The 15,143-nt window shown below is 40.7% G+C and overlaps 1 protein-coding gene across 2 annotated transcripts in view; it reads left to right on the top strand.

The window, feature by feature from the left end:
• The window catches only part of cdh8 (cadherin 8), a 112,730-nt gene that overhangs the window by 84,442 nt on the left and 13,145 nt on the right, over window positions 1-15,143 (top strand). For both annotated transcript variants that reach the window (XM_031846625.1, XM_031846624.1), the window contains exons 5-7: window positions 1,934-2,101; window positions 2,367-2,554; window positions 9,828-10,075. In XM_031846625.1, coding sequence (XP_031702485.1) covers window positions 1,934-2,101; window positions 2,367-2,554; window positions 9,828-10,075 — 604 coding nt within the window. The remainder of the gene's footprint in view (window positions 1-1,933; window positions 2,102-2,366; window positions 2,555-9,827; window positions 10,076-15,143) is intronic.

Here is a 15,143-nt window from a genome sequence, read left to right as displayed (position 1 = left end):
TGTATATGTATATATGTATATGTATATATATACATATGTATATGTATATGTATGTATATATATACATATGTATATGTATATGTATGTATATATATATATATGTATATGTATATATGTATATGTATGTATATATATATGTATATGTATATATGTATATGTATATATATACATATGTATATGTATATGTATGTATATATATACATATGTATATGTATATGTATGTATATATATATATATGTATATGTATATATGTATATGTATGTATATATATATGTATATGTATATATGTATATGTATATATATACATATGTATATGTATCATTTCAATCAGAGGATAAGCAAAAAAATATATATTTAAAAAGGGCAAAAAAAGGTAATTTTATTTTTACGGGCCTGTGGGACCCGAGTAACTAAAGCCAGTTTCGACAAAAACCAAGGGTCAAAATCAAGACTTGGTGGTTGCAGAAGGTCTATAAATGACAAGGTTGAGACAACATGTAGAAGTAAACTAATGTTCTGGGGTCTGGGAGTCGTGGTCTGTGGCACGAATGTATCCAACTGCTCCAAATCGATTGCTGTGCTGAACCCACGGTCACCAAATGTGCTATAAGTTGCTTGTTCGGTCATTACTGTGATGATGTTAATAATTTACAGAGATATTGAAGTGATGATAATGGCAACATAAAATGCTTTGAGGTGGAGATAAAAGTGATACAATTCACAAATTTTTACGTGCATTTTGAAATTTCGCATTAGGAAAACTGTGTGGAAACAGCAGAATGCGATAAAACTTCCTCAAACTTTCCTTAAACTTTCCTCAAACTTTGCACAAAAAAAGGTTTTCAGCGTTGATTTGCTGAATGCGATATGGAAACGCCTTTGCAGAATTAGTTCTGACATTGTTCCTGCTGTCGGCGTCTCCAGCAAACCTCTCCATTTTATTATCCTGGATGTGTTTGTTTCCAGTTTGCATCCCCTATATTACAGCCATTCATAGTTTATAGCACCGACTTCTGACGAAACATCGCTGTAGTTTAGAGTCATTTCTTTTTTCAGACATTTCCGAAATAAGCTCAAATTTTGCTTGCTAACTGCATCTCAACACAGCTAAAAAAGGAGGCTTGCTTTATTGTATTTGAAAAGACACCTATTCATTTAGCTATCTGAAATACAAGGTAGACATTTTGTCTAAAATAGCCAACCCTCGTTCAGATCATCAGTGCTCTGTGTGACCTCCAAAAGTCAAACCGACCCTGAAACTGTGCTACATCCTGTCGGAAAAATCTATCGCAAGAATAAAAAATGCGGGCCCAGACAACATCCTTACCCCCTCCCACGTTTTTCATCACAGCTAAGCATATTCTCATTGTCTGAGGCAGTTCAGGACCAAGGCAGGGTGTCATGCCAAAGCCTGGCTTTTATGAGGGGTTTTATATTCATTTGATGATCCTGCGGGCCTCTGTTTCCTGAGTGGATTATCCGTATTCGCCGGCGCTGAGCCCTTTTTATATTCAGTGCCGTGGCAGAGTCAATAAGGTCCATTCTGCATACAATATTCAAGATTATACAAGACAGACAGCATAATTCACACTCGATCAGAATACAAATGACTGCAGACAACACATTCAAAGACAAACAGCTGATTCTCAGCGCTGGCAATTGCTCAGTCATGACCACCTTGTCGTGCTCACACACACTGATTAAACCTGCAGGGATTTTTACTTTTTCTTTACCTCTGCCTCATGTGGAGTCCTTGTTTTGTAAAGTCATGGTCTAAAGAAATGCAACAAACCGAGGAGTAAGGCGTGAAGGTCGCGGCGTGCCTCACTTTTTTCCCATGCGTGCTTTTGCACACTCGCATGAGCATCATTAAAATGATGTGCAGAGTCTATCAGTCATGTTTATAATTGCATTTATGTGTTCCCACCTCCAGCGACCATAAAAATTGCTCTCCATGGGATGGATCGGGAGATGAGAGAGGAGTACCTGGTGGTCATTCAGGCTAAGGACATGGGAGGACACATGGGCGGCTTGTCTGGGACCACGACTGTCACCGTCACGCTGACGGACGTCAACGACAATCCACCAAAGTTCTCTAAAAGTACGTAAATTCACGACCTCGAACGTCCCAAATCAAATCGGGAGGAGAAACAAATTGCTGTTGCTTTAAATGAGTATTTCTCTGTTAGGTCATAATTGGGGGAAATTAATGCTATTTTGTGAATTTCATTAAACAGGCTCATCAGAAACTTATTCTAACTGGCGTGAAGTCTAATGATGATGCAGTGCTGTGATGTGCTTCCGTGATTTTGTTTAATTCGAACAGCACTTCTCGAAACCAAAGAGCTATGTCTGTTCCTCCCCAGGTTTGTATGAGTTTGTGATCCCAGAAGATCTACCGATAGGGAAAATGGGCGGCAAAGTGAAAGCGAATGATAGAGACATCGGCGAGAATTCCAAGTCAACGTATAACATCATCGAGGGAGATGACCAAGGCATGTTTGAGATTGTCACGGACACGCAGACACAAGAGGGGATTGTTCGACTGAAGAAGGTAAGACATTAAACACAGCAGTTGTGAGCAAACTGTAACACTCGCTAATGTTAGCCTGAAAAGTAGTTAGTTTGAGACATGGGCAGCAGCATGCCTTAATGTTTTCAGCATCTCTCATCACTTGTGGTATTTTCGGTACTACACCCAGTTGTGGGAACAATGTGTTTGAAATGGACTGGCTGCAGCAGAGTGCGGCGGGAATGGAAGACAGACCCCCTAACCCTCCAGACAGGTTTGCTCAGCCCCTGATATTGGGAGGTGGGTTCACAGTTGCACAGCTAGACCACTACGATGAAGCGATGACAGTATACGCAACACGTGACAGCTACGTTAATGCAGAACTATGTTGAAAAAGTGCTCACTCAAATTTGCTACTTCAATCTGCAGACCAGTTATAATGACAAAACGAGTCCTGGACATAAACAATAAAGATGGAACCCAGTTTTTTATTCAATAAGCGTTTGTTTATTTCAAACACGGAGTGGCTGGAATATTAGTTTAAAACTAGATGCAGCATTTAGTTATTTGCTTTGGTGTTTCTAATATTTTGTCCACCCCATTGACAAACAAGAGTGGGGAAGAATATTAGAAACACATTTTAATATAATGCGGTCCAGTACAACACCACCAGTAACTACAACCTCATTACTAAACATAGAGTTGAATGAACACCTCCATGAAATATCAACAAAAGATACCATTATGATCTTTCTGCAAACATTGGATACTCTGTATATCCACGTCTGTGAACTAATAATATCTTTCAACATTTCTACCTACATGTAAATCAGTTTTATAGTGTTTGGACGGCATTCTCAATCACATTTCGACAGCAAAACAAATGTAACCTGGGAGGAACCGCGTCCCCTTCGAAACATAATTGACAAAGCAGTATCATGAAATATGAATGTCATTTCTGAGACCAGGCTGTGGATTGCATTCAATTGTATAGCTGTACCCAAAAAAAGTGACCAGGGAGTGTTTAATTAAATTAGGCCTATTAAAATAAGGAATGAATACTAATAATAATATTAATGACAAAAATAGTCATCATTTATTGATAGAGCAGTGATTTATATTGCAATAATTATCGATGCATGACCCCAGATTAATTCATAGATTCCAGGGCTTAGCCCCTGCTGCTACAGCTAATTGCTTAAAGACATAAGCAAAAAGCTGGATAAAAATGTGTGTTTTTAATTCTAACTGATGAGCTAACATGAGGCCAGATTGCTGCTCTTCTTCTTCTTCTTCTGTACCACTTCGGGGGAATTCTGCACTTTAGTTTGTGAGAGACGGCTTTCCTAAAAAGTAAAACATTACATATTTAGACATCAGTGTCTGCGTGTTGAGTACCTTGAAGGCTTAAGGACCATTTAGCTTTTTTTTCTTCTTTATCCATAACAAAAAAAAAATACTTCCACATGCTTTTTGCTGAAGGTAAAGTATTCTATCTTTCTAGCTGCACTTTTTGTGTGTGTGGACAAGATAATCTCATTTTCACATTACAGTCTCGCCCGTTTAGCTGTAGCTGTCTCAGCTGAAGGCAAATTGCTACAAATCGTTCTGACATTGGTTAAATTCAGTTTCGCCGACACCCACCCACATTAATATCACCAGAAGGAGCAGATGGACTACACCTGGAGTTGCATGTTGTTGTTTTTTTTGTGATGCTAACACATCTACATGTGAGAGCTGCACTTCCACCGCTGGCCCCCGAAAGCAATGTCAACGAAGCAGTTGCTGGTTAATTGCCTTGCTTACGGGAGCATTAGTACTAGCGGTCCCTAAAAGAAAATACAGCGCTCATTAAATTTGTTCAAGACATTCCCCTGTGCGTATGGTCCTGAGGAAAACAAGCTAGCAACATCCCTGTCACAAAACCTGAATCTCTAACCTTGAGGCAAGCACATTAGCGTTTAATGGCATGGTGCAACGTGATGTTGGTGAATAACGTTGTATTCATTAGCTAATTCTGAAGTGTGGCCGTGGCACATGCTGTGCTGCTGAAGGAATACGAATCCGAGGATCTTAGTGGTTTTCACACAATTCCACCGTGTAACAGGTTTTTAGATGTGCAGCAGGATGCATATTTCCTCCAGGATAAAAGCCGTAGAGGTTTGACTATGGACATCATTGCTTGCCTGTAGACATTTAGAGCACCCAATCCTATATTTTCGCTCGGTACCAAAGGATGTATGTGGAATTTACATTTGAAAACGGCAAGGCATTTTAATAACAGCTGTATTTCAAGGACATCTGTGGAATATCAAACGGAGTATTGAACGCGTGGTATCAAAAGAAACCAGCGCCGTTCATATATTTATGCATTCTATATTCTAAGCCTATAGGTGCTCCACTCGCTAGAGGATGTTTGCATATTGACTCAAAGGTGATTGATGGATGGGCGTTCCTAAGTCTTGAGTCATGCTTGGTTCAGTGTGTGGAGGAAAAAGCTATGCTATCACTCAAAATGTGGAATTGTGATGTAAAATGACAATACCCCAAGGACATGTGGTGTGACTTTGTCAGATTGTGAACAATGGACTGTGTGGTAGGAGGAATGTAGAGGAGCTCAGGCCGATCTGCCGGGACTGCAATTCACTGCCGCTAAAGAAAACATCAGCGCGGGAGAACAAACTGGACACAAAGTCATAAAATCTCCAACTGTTGACAAAGCAAATGTCAAATGTGTTCGTCTTTTTGGCAACCTCCACTTCCATGTCGTAAGCAGGCCCCCCCCTCGCTCTTTCCGGGGTCTTCCCAGCTTTCGCTCTTTAGTGATGTGTTCGGGAGAGTAGCAAGGCATTTACACACATACTGTTTTTGCGGCGTCTCAAGTTGAAATGAGCTCAAAGAAGCAGCTTTTGTTCTGTCTCCTAGCCGGTGTTTTTTTTTTTCTCCGACCAGGGTGACAGGAGAAAAGATTTCCGGTCTATAGACGGATTGTGGAATTCAAATTATTAATGATCCTTCGTGGCAAGGTTAAAACATATTGATCTAACCGGGGTTGGAGAGGCCCGAACCAGGCGAGAGATTCTTCTGCTGTTTGGGGTTTTAAGCTTTTTATCTGCCAGCCCCCAGGCCTGTCGGGGAATGTTAGTGGGATGCTGAGCTTTCACCCCTGCAGCCAACGCGGAACTTTGAAGTCTCTAAATGGCCTGTGTGTACAGACTGATTTGATGCTCAAAAATGACCCAGCATAAGTGTGGGTGGGGGGGGGCGCGGCGGTCAGGTCTGGTTAACACGGGAGAAACTAGGATGTCTCTTTGTTGCTGAGTGTAAGTCTGCTGTCCCCCATCTATAAATGTAGCCTCATTCAGTTAAGCCGTGTTTGTTACTGGGACCACGTCAGAATTTGAACGGGCCGTGCAACCTTGACTCTGGTAAAATGTCTGGTACGCAGCTCAACTCTCTTCCTTTTGCTCTCATGAATCTCTGAATAGACAACAGTGGCACTGTGCATACTAATACAAACCAGGCTCCCCCTGGATTACTCATTCAAAGCGCTGTGTGTTTATTGAATTAATAATTTGAAAGGGTCAAAATATGAGTTGTGTTCTGATTCCATGGGTAGGATATCATACAATATTTAAAAGAGCAGTCGTTTTTCATTTCGTAATTGATGCTGAAAAATAATGAATCAAACTTAGCTAAGCTAATCAGAGAAACTGTTTACCACTGTTTTCTTTAGACCATGCAAGTGAATTTGGTGTAATTAAATATGCCGGCAACAGTGTGACTCTACCCTCTCCCTGTTAGGACACTGGAAACAATTAGATGAGTTGCTTCTACATGTTGTCAAGTGGGAATAAAAAGGGAAACAGGGAGAAGCTAATTTCCCTGGAATCTAATGTGGAATTTTTGCTAAATGACTTAGCAGAAATGTGAAAAAGCAGCTCTTAAAACTGCATATTGTTATGAATACAATTGATCAAATTACTCTCTGTAACCATAGACTGTATATAAGAAGTGGACATAGTCACCGTGACGTCACCCGTTGCTTTGTGGACTGACGCTTTGAAGGCAGTCACCATATTGGTCTTTTGGCATCTTCATTTTTTTGCAAACAGAAATGACGCAAGAGGGTGGACCTAAGTACAACTGAAAGCTGAATAAGACATTTTTAGGTGACCTTAAATGTTACAATTAACTTTCATGAATTGAAAACACACTGTGAAGGGGTTAAACTCACAGGCCGGACAACGCCATAGTAGCGACCTGTCAATCACAAGCATACCCTGCTCTATGGTCTATTTGACTCTAAATGGACCATGATTTACTAAATGAACATCATGCTGTATTGAAGAAGACTTGAAACAAATGATTGAGACCATAAACTCATGTTTACAATGTTTACTGAGGTAGTAAATCAAGAGAGAAGTAGAGTCATTTTCTCATAGACTTCTATACAACCAGAGGAGTCGCCCCCTGATGGACATTAGAGAGAATGCAGGTTTAAGGCACTTCTGCATTAGTTTCACTTTTCGGAACCAGAGATTTTGCCGCCTGTGTGTAATGCGAAAGTACTCACTTATAGTGACAAACCATATGGAGTTTAGCATCCGACTCTAAATTTCCCCTCCGGTGTATTGTTATTTTATGCTCCACAGACTTTCATTTCTTTCTTTTTTTTGTTGTTGAGGGAGCTTACAGGAGAGTAAATGTTGGACTCACAATCATCAGTTGGCCACAACACAACTCCATGCTCATGTTGTTCTGCTGGATCTATAGCCAACTGTTTGCCAACACATTCAGTGTTTCAGTGATTATGAGTGGAAAAAAAAAGCTTCCTGAGATGATGCAGCTGAAATTTTATGAACGGATCACTTTTTTGTAGATTTTGTACAATTTCCGGTATCCAATGCCCAGTTTTGCTTTGGCAAACGGCAGTTGCATGAAAATAAAATTTGAAATGTACGCACCTAAAAAGCAAAGTACCAATTAGCTTCACCTCTGCTGGAAACCAACCAGTTAAACCGATATTTGAACCAAATAATAATTCATATTATCTCTCCATTTCCATATAATCATATTGACCATCCAGCCACAATCTCATACAGACTCCTACTCTCCGCTACCCTCTGAATTCAAGTGTAATCCATTGTCTCGAGGTCCAGCAACACTATGTACTCTCTCAGCACAGATGGCAGGATCAGAGAGAGAAAAGGAATGGGGGGAGGGGGGCTGTCAGGAATGAGTAGGAGAAGAAGGAGAGGTTAATAATGAAAGTATAAAAGTGTTCCGAATAGCTTCTCCGACCGTGGAGGAGTGGGGCTTGGAGAGGCTTCAGGGTCTTGGTCTGACTTCTAGCACCCTGATGCCAGGAGTGTAGCGTGGAAGTCAAAGCCCCGAGTTGCCTCCCCCCTCCGGATGCTGCTACTGTCTCACAGCTGGACCCCCAGACACCCCTCCACCCACCTGCCTCTCTCTGCCTTTGACCTCAGGGACAGGTCCTCTTACTCTCCCCCTCTTTCTTAAACTGAATACATTTCCCGTTTTCTTCATCTCCCTCCTCTTAGTCCTCTTCTATCTCCCCAAGCCAGCTCCCCTCAAGCGGCAAGGCCCACTTTTGATTTCCCTATAAATCCCGGTTATGGAGCATGGAAGTGACTTGATCCCATTATTCTCGTAGCATGAGAGCGACCGGAGGTGATTCTCAATGAAATTGTAACAGTCCGGGGTATCCTCGGAGATGCCAAGAGACTAAAATTGTGACTCTCCTCTTTCTTTTAAATATTAATAATGAGCCATTTGTAAAGGAAACACTGCATAGCAATTGAAAAACAGCGATTAAACAGATATGTCAGTCACAGAATGGCATGTCCTGTACAAAATGTTCGGATTTCTCTTTGGAAAATCGCATCTTTTGTTGATAGTCTTGATTAAGCATCTGTTCTCATTTATCTCACGTGAGCTGGTTGCGATAGCATTATGAAAGCGCTCATAATCTGCTGCCACTGAGAGCATTTGCAGGGAGATTTGTGTTCTTACGGGCCGATAAAGGTTGGGAAATACTTTCAGGTTGTGCAACTCTGTAATTTACATTTATTGAGCCTGTTCCATTTAAATCAAAGTGATGATCAAATAAATTCTGTGTGCTGCAATAGACTGATACCGTGGATGTTGTTCCCCTCACTTTTAAACTCCCTCTCTTCAGATTAAAGCCCCCTGTGTGCTTAATGTTGATGTTGTTACAGCTTCCTTTCAACAATTATGATGGCACAATTATTTTTTGGAGAAAACAGAAAGTAGTCATGCTCACTCATGTCAGCTCAGGGACAGGGTAGCGGAATGGATTGTTGCCTCCCTCAGTGTCTTTTCTGATACTAACACTTGGGAGCGCCACATTTAGACATTTTCAAATCTTACACAAAGGGGCTTTAATTTGAAGTTTGAGGAAATCACACAATCAATTCTCATTAAAGCAAATGCTAATTTCTCAGAGCAGCATTGTTACTCATGATGTTTAAATTAAGGAAAAATAAATATATTTTTTGTAGTTGTTTAACAACATATACCAAAGTATCTAAAGTAAATGTACTCATTATACAAAATGGCCATTTTAGATTGCTGTATTTTCAGTAATGTAAGCTGGTTGCAACTTGATAATGTTCCAATACAACTAAACTTCATTTTCAATTACATTTCAAAACATATTTTCTCCTACATTACGGTTGTAGTTTTAATAATGTTTGGACATTGAGCGAAAAAAACTGCAACAAAAGTTCGGTTTAGTAGACATCACGGTTTGGCTTAAAATAAGTATGTTTGTTATGTTATTTAAGTTATGGAATTTTAGTAAAATAAGTCAATGTTGACTTTCGGTTTGACATGATAAGTTTTGCATTTTCATAAAATAAGAAGAATCTACAGACAGATTTAAAAAAGAACAAGCTCCAAAAACATTAAATCACAATTTTTTCCTTTTCCACGTGTTTTATAACAATGCATACTATTTTAGAAGCTGCTCGTACAGTATATTTAGTTTGGAAAAGAAAAGTACTTCTGTCAGACTAATGGTGAGATGTATATGAACAGTATTTTACTCTGAATTGTAAGTGGAGTAGAAGTGTAAAGTAGCAAAACATGAAAATACCTAGAATTTGTACTTCAATAAAAGCACTTTTACTGAAGTACTTAATTCATCAAAAGTACACCAGTAAAAGTACTTTTCACCACTGGATTTTATGTGTGTGATTTAGACCCGTCGAGAGACAGGGAGACAGGATAATACTTCTGCTCTTCTGTCTCTGCCCCCCCCACCCCACAGCCTATAGACTACGAGAGCAAGAGAGCCTACACCCTGAAAGTGGAAGCCACCAACGTCCGCTCCGAGCCCAGCAGTGGCGGGCCCTTCAAGGACACGGCTACAGTAAAGATCGTGGTGGAGGACTCCGACGAACCTCCGGTTTTCTTCAAACCCGTGTACCTGCTGGATGTCAATGAGAACGCCGCCGTCAACACGGTCATAGGGACGGTCACAGCCAGGGACCCGGACTCTTCTGGGAGCCTTGTCAGGTAGGAGGGTGGATGCACCTTCACTGCTTAACCGCTTGGTATTGACTGATACAGGGTGAAGAGAAAACTTGAGAGCAAGAAAAAGGGATGAAGAATATAGGTTAACAATGGGTCCTTTCAGACTATAATGAGTTGTTTTAGTAAAAGGATTGACGCTGACGCATGCAATTAAATCTCTTCATGCCCGTGACCTCTGGAGAATATGGAGGAGGAGGCTACCCAATGATTGCTCTCATTTCCACAGATGCACTAAAATAATAAAACAAGAGAGAAATGAGATCATAAGTTCAAGGCAGCACAACTTCTGGCGTTCAATGTATGACCAGTCCTGCTATATTCTTCTGTTGTTTGACTTATTCTTGGAAGTACTACAAGGGCACCTTGAGGATAGGTTATACAGGCAATTTCTCTCCCTCCATCTTGGCATTTCATTAATTCTCCAGCGACTTGCTGACCGCATTCCGGCGACAACACTCAACAGGTTGCGTGTAATTGCATGGCGAACAGGGAGCAGGCTGGGTTTCGTGGATTGGCTGAGGCTGTAGAACACGGCTGGTTCATTCTACTTTTTATTTTTCTTCTTTTCCTCCTCCTTTCTTTCCCTCATGTTTACTGATGAGATTGCCAGGAGGACTTGAGCCCTGAGGTTGCATGATGTCGCTGCCCTGGTAAAAAGAGAAATACATTTCATGTGTAATGACATATTTTGCCTCTCTCTGTCCTTCGTGTCACAGGGTTTGTGTGTTTGTTGACCAAGTCAGTGTTTGTTAGAGGGAGATACAGAGACCAGTTCTATAAATTAGTAAATGTTAAAGTAAAGGCTAAATGAATCTGAATTCTATTCTATTTAGGTGACGTAACAATAATGATGAAGGAAACATCTTACATGTATGAAAGTCCAGAAATATCTTAATAAGTACTCGTCTGATTTACGTGTTGGTGGCTTCTTCAAATGTCTTGTTTTGTCCAACCAGCAGTCCAAAGCCCAAAGATATTCCGTTAAAGGCAATAAATCCTCACAATGCAAAAGCTGGAACCTGAGAATTATTCTAGTTTGTGATTGAAAAACGACTTAAAGAGAAACCAGCTGATTAACCCATCGACTAGCCAACTGATCGTTGCAGCTCCAAATGTAGTCTGTTGGTCTTTATTGAGGGGAATTAACACAAAAACTATGAAGGAAACAGAAACCCAGTCACGAGACAAAATGTTGACATTTCTGTTTTTGTACACCACGGATACGTTGAATGTCGACATTCCTCAACCAAAAACAGATTTCATAAATGCGTTTCATATCAGCCTGCTATTAATCTTGCAGAAACGCACAATGCCACAGGGTTGATGATGTGAAACCATTTGTTAGCTCTTGGCCAAACTACTAAAGTTTAAAAAAAAGAAGATAATGGTTTGTGTTCAAATAAGAGCTTATCAACTGTAACAACACAATTAGCATAAATCAATCACAACTACCCTTCGCAGACATTCTTAAGTACTGTCAGCTAACAAGCGTAAACTCAACGTTAACTTTTTGGTTTCACTTTTGGGGACATAAACAGCGGTCTCCTAGGTGAAAGTCCTGTGTTCATTTGACTCATCCCCCCCACCACCCCAATGTCCCCCATTAGTGGACTGTCTCGCTCTTCATACTCCTAATTATACCACATAACATTCAATAAAGGCTGCTCCGCATGCTATGTCACTTGCTCTGCCTGAATGCCAAAAAACATCCACATTAAACAAAAGGCAACACAACGTCCACATTCAATGCGTCTGTGGTTTGCAGAGTCGTACAAGGCCAACATCGTCTCCTAGCGGGCTGTTATTGTTCATTTGCAAATTCGATTTTTTGTGAAAAAAAAAAAGTGTATAAAAGTCCTGTGCATCATTGTATAATAATCTCACAATGTGCAGTATTAATAGCTGATTACGTCTGCCGACATTCTAGTAATTCGCCTCCTTCAGTGCATCATTATTGAAAGGAAATGTCACTAAATTATGAATGAGTGTGCTCGCAGATGGCAGCACCCTGCTGACATGATCTCTTCACACATTTGTTGCTATGACACTGTCCAGATATTAACGTACCGCCTTGGCAATCAGATGTCACACACTTTAAACGTGATGCAGCGCAGACTAAGGACTAACTCATAGGCAGCTTATCTTTGTGCACTAGGTCCATTTCTCTCTCTCTCTCTCTCTCTCTTTCTCATTTGTCTTGAGGTCATTCTCTTACACTCACAGTCTTCATTATGCTTTTAATCAGCAATTTTACAATTCTGTGGAGAAGTCAGGACAATGGATTGTTGCTCAAGGGCTTTGTGTGACTATCAGGGCTCCAAATAAGAATAGAGCCTTTTGATGAAGTGCTCAAGAACCGTTAGATGAATCCATTCATTCTCAAACTTTCAATTCTATTTTCCCGAGAGACAGAAGAAGAAGTTGTAAGTGGCCAGTAGAATGCTGCGGTAATCATCTGCAAACTGATCAGCGTGGTGAAGTAACTGCTCAAGGATCACACACTCAAGCCAGACATGTTCTTGCCAGTTAGCATTTTGTCACAACACTTTGCTTTGCCATTTTCTTTGAAGTCCAAATGCCCCCCTCCCGCTAATCTTCAAGATGAGCGTGATCTATCACAGATGTCAAGTGTTTTCTTTGTGGCGGGTGAGATGAAGTAAACTATTGTTGTGGAGGGCTTACTGTAATATGATGCATCACCAAAGACCACGTAGCATTTGTACTCGCCTGTAACTCTGAGCTTTGGGCTGATGAAATGATTAGAGTGTGGGAGATTTTAATCCTTCTAGATATACTGGCGAACAGAAGGCTGTAGCCTCAGTAATGCCTCTTACATGGTCAGAAGGATCTTTTAAGTAATGCAAAGTCTGGACAAAAGCCTCATCAGACAATAAGCCAAATAATCAGACTTTCTTGTTCGCAGAGCACACGGGGCTGCAATTATCTTCCTTATTATGATTGTTCATGAATAGTCGACTGATCATTTGGTCTTTAAAACATCAGAAAACCGTGAAAGGTGGCGTCTTCAAATGTCTTTTGTTTTGTATAACCAAAAGTACCGAACGCTAGAATGTTTAGTCTGCAGTGATATGAAACAGAGGAAATCAGTAAATCATCCAACTGGAGAAGCTTTTAGATTGTAATATGATTAAACAGTTGTCAAAATATTTCTGCTGAACGACTCATCGATTTATAGTCTTTTTTCATCTTTTATTAGGTGAAGTAATAAATAACGGTCAAGGAAAAAGACATGAAAAAAAAACCTTCTGCTGTGAAACTGATTTAAAATTCACGAGTATTTAACCAATAAGTATATAATTGTAACTCTTTTATATACAAATTAAAGATTTGTCCAAAAAACTGGTGAGCAGGAAAGTATTGAAAACTTCAGCGAGTGTGTCAGTCAACATATGCAGCTTGTTGATATTTCCACTTGAATTCCGCGTAAATATAGTCATCGGCCTACGACTTTCCTCCTCCCTCCTGTCTCATCTTCTCTCCCTCTCTGTGTCTTGTACTCTAACTTTCTGTTTCAAAGATCGGAAAAGAGACAGAGCTCCCCAAAGAAAAGACATCTGTAGTCCGTGAAGGTGGATCTATAGTGGAGGAGTCGCAGCAGTGATAGCAGCATGTGTGTGTGGACTTTCTCCTGACCACCATCTGAACGAGCTCTCCAGTCGACCCCCCCTCTGATTAGAATAGCTCTCCGTCTCAATCCCCCCTCCAGCTGGACCAGACTGAACCAGTCTGAGTCGAAAGCACTCGGGGCGAGTGCTCTGGTGTGCTGCCATGTCCTCTGCACTCGGGAGACAAACAGCCCCTCAGCTGTACTTAATGCATCCAACCAACAACATTTCAGGTGCACTCCATGAAATGCTCCCTCAGTATTGCCTCTCTCTGGAGCCTGTGCTCTGTCGTTTTCTACCTGACTGATCACCAATAAAAAGCAATGTGACATCTGGCAGTCACTATGGCTGTGTGACACAAACTGCTATTTCATAGAGTAGAATACAGCGATTGTGTTTTAGTTCAAAATATTGATACTGTGACAAGCAGTGCCACGATCTAAGTTTCTTTTCACCCTGCTTTTCTTCTTTCCTCTTTTATTGTTGAGGGGAATTGAAAAGGAATTCTTTAAAGTTTGCTTCTTACAGCAGGCTCCCTGATGTTGTCTTATCGGCTGTCAGCTAACACACTGCTTATGGTAATACAAACTGCCATGTAAAGGAGGTGGTCCTGAAATGAGGGAAAGTGAATTTCAAGAAGGCCAATTCTGCAGGACTTTTGTTGTTTTGTTATTTATGACTCTCAAGGAAAATAACCTTCCTCGTAAAAAAGGCTAACCTGAACAAAATGCAATGTTAAAACACGACCGGTCAGCATTCAGGGGACTGCAGAAATGAGTTGTAGGTCTGTGGTCGTCCCAGTGGTATTACTGACCTAATAACAAGCAAGAATGTCACAGTTTTGCTTTGGCAAACAGCAACACAGGTTTTTATTCTCTGCAGACAAAAAACCCCGAAAAGGTCTGTTCTCCATCTTTTCACTTCTTCTCCCTTCAGCTTGAACAGGCACTCGGTCACTCACACGGACATGGAGATAAAACGCAGCACCCACTGTGTGCACACACACACACACACGTAAGTGTGAATAAGCGCAAATGCACGTGGACACCTGTCCCTGGCTGCCTAACCTTTAGGCCTCTAATTTGGTGATGATGCATTCCTTGTGTGCTAACTAGAGCCCAACCGTTGTACATCAGAGTACATGTTGGCTCATAAGTGCTGGAGTATGGCAATGAAAAAAATAATATTTTGGGTTCAGTTTTTGTAAACTGTAATATGCTATAACACTCAGACTGATTACAATGCTTTAAAAAAAGATCTACATTGTAAGAAAAAACAGCATTCACCCTCCTACAACTAAAGTGTTTAATCCACAAGCGATAAAACACAACATTAATCAATTAACTCAGGAGTTTTGCGAACACTGCCTCGCTTGCTCTGGTATGACCAGTAGGCTAGTTTACGGTGGCTAATGTTACTGTGAA

This window comes from Anarrhichthys ocellatus, unplaced genomic scaffold, assembly GCF_004355925.1.
Source record: "Anarrhichthys ocellatus isolate YVR2014 unplaced genomic scaffold, GSC_Weel_1.0 scaffold6, whole genome shotgun sequence".
Lineage (NCBI taxonomy): Eukaryota > Metazoa > Chordata > Actinopteri > Perciformes > Anarhichadidae > Anarrhichthys > Anarrhichthys ocellatus.
Note: the sequence above shows the minus strand (reverse complement) of the source record. Positions and strands in the feature narration are given on the sequence as shown.